Source organism: Bombina bombina, chromosome 1 (genome assembly GCF_027579735.1).
Source record: "Bombina bombina isolate aBomBom1 chromosome 1, aBomBom1.pri, whole genome shotgun sequence".
Lineage (NCBI taxonomy): Eukaryota > Metazoa > Chordata > Amphibia > Anura > Bombinatoridae > Bombina > Bombina bombina.
The window spans coordinates 972,032,276-972,040,803 of record NC_069499.1 but is presented as its reverse complement, the minus strand read 5'-3'; the positions used below and the strand labels follow the sequence as shown (position 1 = coordinate 972,040,803).

The following is an 8,528-nucleotide window of genomic DNA, read 5'->3' as shown; positions in this document are numbered from 1 at the left end:
ATAATTATTACTTCCCTTGAAAAATCATTGGTCAGCCAATAACTAATTTGTTTAGCAAGGAACTGCCTGTCACTCTTGGGATATTTCTATAGAGGAATTCAAATCACAGGCCATATGAAGCAGAATATTACACAGGATTACAAACCAGAACGACATACTGGTGAGTTTCCATTTTATTGTTAAGGAGACATAAAACTTCTTCCCAAGGCTTTTCTGTTGTCTTGGAACCGATGAAACGATTAACACTTCAGCCAAGTGTGAAAACTTTCCAAATAAATTAATATCTTGTTTATTGCAATTACTTTTCAATGGCCAAACTTCCTTCACCATTTGCTTAAATTGGAGCCAATCCGGGCTAGTTATTAAAGTAGACAATACTTGCTACCATTTTGTTAGCATAGCTTCCCTTGTTTTGCAGTATTTTAGCTTATCACCTCTGCTGAAAAGAGAGATATGTAACATGCCAATGAATGAGTGTGCGCTCACAATTTTCAGAGTTAAATTACTAGAAAGGAGGAGGGTGGATATAAATAATGAAAGTATATTGCAAATATTGTATACTATACATAATTAAACATTATATATTACAGTTTCAAGTTGTTTTATGTCCCTTTAACTGGTTTTTGACATTAAACTTGATGATAGCGTACCTTTAACTCTTGCAACACTAAGAGATTCTTATTCGTAATAAAAGTTGTTTTAATCTTCAAGCAAAGAAGTTGTTCAACTGATATTTAGAGACTACCTGGTGCAGAGTGATAAAAAAAATGAAAACATTTGGGATTCTGCTTTAAATACTAGCAAAAATAAACCAAAAGCAGGAAAAGGTATTTCCCTAATTTGCCACTAAAATAATGCAGTCCAGGGGAAGGAGTAAGGGGAGATGGTTGTTTAATATTAAAAAAAGAGAAAGCTGCCACTGTACAAATGAGGAGAATTTTGTTCCTTCTTCAAGACGTAGAGTTTCCATCAATCTTCCTCGCCAGCACCATACATGTCAGCCAGTTTTTTAAAGCGAGGCCCCCAGTCATTTAAGTATTCAAAGTCCTGTTCTTCAGAACTGGAGGAATTTAGTGAGCTCACTGAGCCAGCGGTGGACCCACTGCCTTCGTAGTCGAAAACCAGTAGAGAGTCGTAAGGAGGTGCGGTCGGATCGTTGTCTGCTGCTCGTAGTCCCTGAAATGAACAAGCAAGAAAGGATTAGGGGAGGAGGGAGTCAACCAATTTCAAACACTGTTACAAGTATTATAAGCTTTAGAAATGAAGTAAGTTTTATAATTCAGACAGAGTGTACCATTTTAAAAACTTTCTCATTTTCTTCTGTTACCAAATGTATTTCATTCTATCCTTTGATAAAACTTAGCTCCTTTGGATGATAGCATACTGCAGTAGGACTACAAGCAAGCAAGTATCTTGAGAAGTGCATTTATAACGTTGTCATACACGTTGCAAACACTGCAACCATTTAGTGCTCAAAACACGTGTATGCTCCTGACCCTAGCTCAGTATGCTCTCCTGGAAAGAACAAAAGGATACCAAGAGAAAGTGAGGGACATTTGTCAAGAGACTTTTTATTTTATTTTTAAAAATTAGTTTATCTGAATCAAGAAGCTAGTTTTCACTTTTAAGCTTCTTTAGAATAAACTCAATTAAGCTTTACTATTGTGATATATATAAGGTCACATCTAGCTGTTCCAGTTTAAACTTGAGTGTTTTTTGTTTTCTAAATATTGTATACACCAGATCTTGAGAAATTTTAGGAACAGGCGAGAACGGCTAAATCCCACCTCTGGTTGTAACCATTTAACTGTCACTCATTTGGCAAAATGTCATTTTTCTCTGCAAGCAAATGACAATTATGTGCTGTGCAAAATCTGCTAAGCATTTTCAAAGCAAACAGGTAAACTTGTGTCACTTAACACAAACAAACAAACCTTCCTTTATTGCAACAGAAGGACCAATAAATACAGCAGAATGGAATAACCGACAAATACACAGTATAAAGACAATGCAATAGCACTTACATTGAATTTGAAATTATAAAGTAGAATATTATCTGGAAAATTTCAGTTAATGCAATTTGTATCATGTGACAACCATCAGCCAATCACAAAATGCATATACGTTTATTTACATATGCTCAGTAGGAGCTGGAGCCTTCAAAAAGTGTGCATATAAAAAGAATATAAACATTTTGATAATGGAAGCAATTTTTTTTTTAATTGCATGCTTTAATATCTGAATCATGAAACCTTAATTTTGACTTTAGTGTTTCTTTAAAGGGACATTATTTTGGACTCTGCTGTTCCTCTCCTCCATCTGGGTGAATTTTCCTTCATTCAATATACATACTGTATATACATATACATACAAGCCTCCAATGCTTTTATGGTTTCCCCAAACCCCTGTATTAAAAAACATGCTGATCCTCTCTGTAACAAATCTTTAATTTTTACCCTTTGAAATTAAATGCTCTTTACCTGACATGCTTTTTATAATGTAGTGATATTTTTTAAGCTTAAAAGTGTAATATATGGGCGGATTGTCATCTCATGTGCATTTTCTATACCTTTCAGTTGTGTAACTACAGGGGTCTCAAATATATCAATTGAGACTGCTCCCACACCTCTAGAGGGACCCATCTGGACTACAGTCGATAGTGATGTCATTACAGGTGGGACTGGTCGAACCTGAGCTCCACTTGCATCATTGTTTGGCACGTCTATGTGCCCCCAGTGGAAAAAAGGAAAGTGTATGGATTTGCCCTTACAATATGGTGTCGGGATTTCCAAGATGGCCGCCACATTGTTGCTGAACAGATAAAACTGGTACCTTATTTGTACAGGAAGGCTGCACATATCCTCTGGTGCAGACTTTACCAGGGGTAAGGATAACTCACAGTCACAGAGTAGCAGCTGTTTTTTTTCTTTTGTGGCTAATGGCTAAGCTTTTGCTGACTGTAAACAGACAGAAAGGGGGGTGTTGAAACGGGGGGAGGGGCATCCATAATATTTGCTTTGGGGACCAAATAATTTTAAAATACACCTATTGAGGAAGATCTTAACTCTTGCCTTCATATTTGGGCGTATCTTGTTTTGTTTTGTTCAAGAAATCTACACTTCTTGAACTACATGAACAATGGAAAATTGTATATCGTAATGTATATTTGTATAATTAATTAATTAACGGCAAAAAAAAATATTTAAGGACTAATATCCTGTTTACATTTGAAAGTGTTAAAAAAAGGATAATCTTTTTTTTCTTTTAGAAATGAAGTGATAATTTAGGAGTGCAGACAAGCAGGATTTAAGGTCTGTAAATGGTACACAGCCAGACAGTCATTGTGGTAATACACTGACAGCTATTAAACATTGCTATCATTTAAACGCTTCATAATTCCAGACGTTGCCAGAATAAACATAAAATACGATTAGTCAGCTGTAAAGTTCAATAAACATCACATCTGTCATCTTTTCACATCTAAGCAAAGAGCTTTGTTGTTTTGATTTAAACATTTTCTTGATTGAGGTTACAGCTTTTGATTTTCTTTGGAACACTGTTAAAGGGAAATAAAACTCAACAATGTTCTACCATACATATGAAAAAGCATTAATGCCACACGTAAAAAAAAAAAAAAAGAATAGAATAAAAAATACTTTCTTGCCTGATGATTGTCCACAACTCATCCCAAGCAGCAAATTCTGAATGATTCATAATGACAACTCACAGTTCTACTGGTGGTTAGAGTTTTGAAACATATTTTAGAATTTCTTTTATATAAATGGTAAATTAAAGTGATAGTAAATCCTAGCATTTGTGAAATGCTAGGATTTACCAGTGGAACAAAAAAAGGGGACTTTCAGTCATGAAGTATAAAATACTTCATGCTGAAAGTTCCTTTATTTGAAGTGTTCGCCACACTGAGCTTCTCAGGCAGCCCATGGCAGAACGCTATTTTGCTATTGGCTAAGATCACCTCACAGCAAAATAGCGTTCTGCTGTTCACAAAGGTAGCTCCTTGGGGCGGGATGCAAACGAGCGCAAAGGAGCGTTCACGTGCAATGTTAAATTTCGGCAGCAGATTGCTGCTCACCAGAAGAGAGCTTGGCCGGACAGTGGCAAATATGTACGCCCCTGTCCACCAAGTATTGATAAATCGAGCTTATCCAATCATACTTTCCCCTATTATGATACTATTTATTTTAACCCCAGTCATTCATTCTCTGCAGCAATAAACATTTACCCCAAACATATTCTGCAACACAGCTTACTCCAAGCATGCAGCCAGTAGTGATACAATGTATTCCATTAATTATTTTAAAGGGACATGAAACCCCAATTTTTTCTTTCATGATTCAGAATACAATTTTAAACAACATTCCAATTTACTTCTATTATCTAATTGGCTTCATCCTTTAGATATCCTTTGTTGAAGAAATAGCAATGCACATGGGTGAGCCAATAACATGAGGCATCTATGTGCAGCCACCAATCAGCAGCTACGGAACATATTTAGATATGCTTTTTAACAAAGGATATCAAGAAAATTAAGCAAACTAGATAGTAGAAATAAATTGGAATGTTGCTTAAAATTGCATGCTCTTTCTAAATCATGACAGAAAAAAAAAATGTTGGGTTTCTGTACCTTCAATGATAGAATGTATCTTATCATCAGTATCTGTATCCAAACACAATCTTCCTGACACAGTAGTTTCCAATTCCATTCATACATTATCATATATATAACAATCAGATATTACAGTTATACTCTCAGTCATATAAAACAGGGATGACCAACTGACAGCTCAGTGTCCACTATTCTGTAACTAGTCTAGTTTTTATGGGAAAAAGCATAACAAAGAATGTGTCACAATGTTCGTGAAAAAAGCAGAAAAACAACATGTGTGCTTTGGGGGCTTCTGGTGGGTGGGCAAACAAGGTGGCAAGAAATCAAAAGAGCCCTCTGGAGGGGAGAACAGCAGATGAAGGGTACCCTGCAACATTACCTAAATCTGGTTCTGAGGCACTTGTTATTTATGTGTTTATTAGTCACACATTTATATTCAGTGCTTAAAGTTTCTAAAATATTGATTTGCTGCAGCCCTATTTGCTAGGAAGTTGTCCATTACTACCATAAAATAAGTCACCCAATCATTTTATGCTAGTAACTTTACATGTTTTAAAATCAGGTCTGGAATAAAAATCATTTTTACAGGGACGTTAATTGATCCCTTCTAATGAAGATACACTGTAACTTACTTTTTAATCTAGCCATGCCAGTCTAATACCCTGTGTTGCGGGCGCCCATTTCAAAACTCAGATTTTTATGTGAGCTAAGGGTTTGAACTGTTCTCCAATCAACGCTTTAGCTACAAAAAAAGTGTCATACGGCTAGAGCAGCGATTGGAGAACAGTCCAAACCGTAATCTCACACAAAAAAAGAGTTTTGAAGTGGGCAGCCAGAGAGCAGGGTATTAGAATGGCACGGCTAGTAAATTACAGCGCATCTTTAATAGAAGTAATCAATTAAAGTACCTATAAAATATATCTTTGATTCTGGACCTGATTTTAAAACGTAAATTTTACCATCACTTTAATATTTTATTCAATAAAATAATAAACTTTATTATACAATTTCATTCTATTTTTACATATGGTCACACGTCATCCTCCTGTATCCCAGCTATGTTCTCAACCAACAGGACACTGTACCTCACTAATAAAATCCCCAATGTCCCCTGGATGTGGAATCACTGGTCTGATAGGATACTGGGGCTCAGCTCCAACTGGTCTTTCATCCACTCTTCTCACTCCAGCCACTTTGTTCAAGACATGGTCTAAAGTCTCTGGTTGTTGTAGCTGGCTTAGGTCATAATCCTGTGTAACAAAAAAACAAGGTTTTAACTTTTGTGGTTTATGACACTGATGGCTGTTGTGGTGTCTCAGACTTATTTTTGTCAGTTTATCTTTGAAAATTGCTTTCTAGTTCTATTGATCTTCTAGTAAACAGCAACTGTAACCAAACAGCCCTGTGTGCTACCACATTTCTTATAACTGGGTTGTCAAACCTATGGGATGTGTGGTCAATGTGACACTTGAAAAAAAAATGCTGTACCTTACTGTACAGTTTATTTTAGCTAAAATTAAGGGAAACTAAAATTCCCAGCATGCGGTCAAATATTAAAAGTGCAGTGTAGCCAAAGAGCAAGAGCAGATGGAGGAGCAGAAATCAAGAGACATATATTTTAAGGTAAGTGCACACCCTGTCTATCATAAGGGCCTTTTTATACAGACTCTCATTATGTCTACATTCCTTACTAATCCTTACTAAATATCAGCAAGTAAAGGGACAGTCAACTCCAAAATTGTACATTGTTTAAAAAGATAGATAACACCTTTACTACCCATTCCCCAGCTTTGCACAACCAACATTGTTATATTAATATACTTTATAACCTTTAAACCTCTAAATGTCTGCCTGTTTCTAGGCCACTACAGACAGCCTCTTATCACATGCTTTTATATTCGCTTTTCACAACAGGAGACTGCTAGTTCATGTGGGCCATATAGATACCATTGTGCTCACACCTGTGGGTTGTGGATGACACTGCACTAATTGGCTAAAATGCAAATCAATAGATAATAAATTAATAGCCATGTGATCAGGGGGCTGTCAAAAGAGGCTTAGCTACAAGGTAATCACAGAGGTAAAAAAATATATTAATATAACTATGTTGGCTGTGCAAAACTGGGGAATGGGTAATAAAGGGATTATCTTTTTAAACAATACAAATTTTGGAGTTGACTGTCCCTTTAAGTCTTATTGATAACAATAGTTTACTTTAATGTTCTTTTAAGTTTTCAAAAAGGTTACCATGAGAATGCAATGGGATTTTTTAAGAAGATTCTATCACCAGTTTGTGCAAAACACTCGGTTTGTCACCACTGTCCTATAGGCTTGGTCTCTGGTAATAGGTAAAGAGACTAGTTGCTGACTGCCTGCTATGTATGTTGAGGAAGTGGGCATCAGCAGAGCTATGCAAAAGGTAGAATGTGAGTTAACCGGAAAATAAATAGATACAATTAAACTGAAACAAGTTAAAATCAAAAGAAATTCACAAGAAATATTAACTATGCTTGGAAGGAAAGATGAGAAATGTCAAATGATTTATCATAGTTAAAAATGGAATGTCAAAGTACATTAAATTGTAAATATGTTGAGGCAAAGACAGCAAAACTAAGAGAAGAGTGTAATGGTGAAAAAGAAGGAAGTGCATAGCTGCAAAATGAAGGAGCTCATATTCCATAGATGGTGCAGCAGCCTAATACACAAATACATCTCAGACAGCAGGACAAGCTCTGCAAGAACAATGATAAAGGCATTTATTCCCTGCCAGTGTTACCTGGTCTTCTTCGCCTCCTCCCTCCTCATCATATTTTAGGATATTGTCTCTCACGTCATCTTCAGGGTCAATCAGAAGCTGCTTGGTGTGCCTCTCCTTTTCCCTGCGCTTCATCCACATCACAAACAGCAAGACCATAGCTGCAAAGAGAAAAGCAAATGATGCTTTGTCTGCACTGGATGTGGTAATAACAGAAGGAAACACTTACAGTATCATTAAATATTGTGAGATCGGTAACATTGCCACTAACTGACCTCTGTTGAGGAAATAAGATCATTTCAAGCCTAGAGACCCCTGGGCTATATTACCATATGAAGACTTAATTGTTACACTTATTTCTTCAATATTTAAACAAATAATACAATTTTAAAAATACATCTGTATATTATACTTAGGCTAAACTTTGGTTCATTGTATCTTTTATCTAACATGTATTTAGTGTTGTATGTTCCTTTAATGGGATATCAGCTGTGATGAGCAACTTTGGGGATGAGTTGTGCACAAACAGAAAAAATATTAAACATAATATTTTAGCATCAATTAAAAATTGTTGCTCTCTTTAACATGATTTTTTTTTTTTTTTGAGGTTGATGACTTGTGCGCAAACTTGTATTCCCTTTTAGTTTTAAGGTAATTTTAAAAATCTTTGTTGTGCAAAAAATATGTTTACCATCTTTAAATGTGGACCTTTTATATGACTTTTTAGGCCCCCCCCCCCTAAAGATTATTAGTATTACCTATAATTCATCAGATGGTAAACAGATATGATTTAAAAAAAAAGAATTACTAATCAAGTCAAACACCTACAGTTTTAATTTTATTCCAAGGAGTCAGTTTATTGATGTGAGCATTTTACTTCTTACCTGAATAGTCTACATAATTCTGGGGCGCGATTACATATATGGCGCAGGCTGCAGCGCAAGTGCTGCAACCCATGCCGCCCGTAATTTGACATCGCACATCGGGCTATTACATATATGGCTCCGGCAGTTCATAAAGTGTCGTAAGTCGGATAAACTAGCGATGTCCAGAAATGAGCATAAATTTTTTTTCTGGAGTCGCCAGTGACTTACAGCACTTTAGAAACTGCCAGCGCCTAAGAAAAGTGAAGAAAAAAACAAATCT

At 35.9% G+C, this 8,528-nt stretch overlaps 1 protein-coding gene across 1 annotated transcript in view; it reads right to left on the bottom strand.

Moving 5' to 3' along the window:
- Positions 1-501: 501 nt before the first annotated feature.
- CDH4 (cadherin 4) overlaps positions 502-8,528 on the bottom strand; it is a 442,653-nt gene continuing 434,626 nt past the window's right edge. Inside the window, exons 14-16 of the mRNA XM_053716006.1 lie at positions 7,404-7,543; positions 5,713-5,877; positions 502-1,176 (exon numbers count right to left, since the gene is read on the bottom strand). Of these exons, the coding sequence (XP_053571981.1) occupies positions 970-1,176; positions 5,713-5,877; positions 7,404-7,543 (512 nt within the window). The 3' untranslated portion in view covers positions 502-969. The remainder of the gene's footprint in view (positions 1,177-5,712; positions 5,878-7,403; positions 7,544-8,528) is intronic.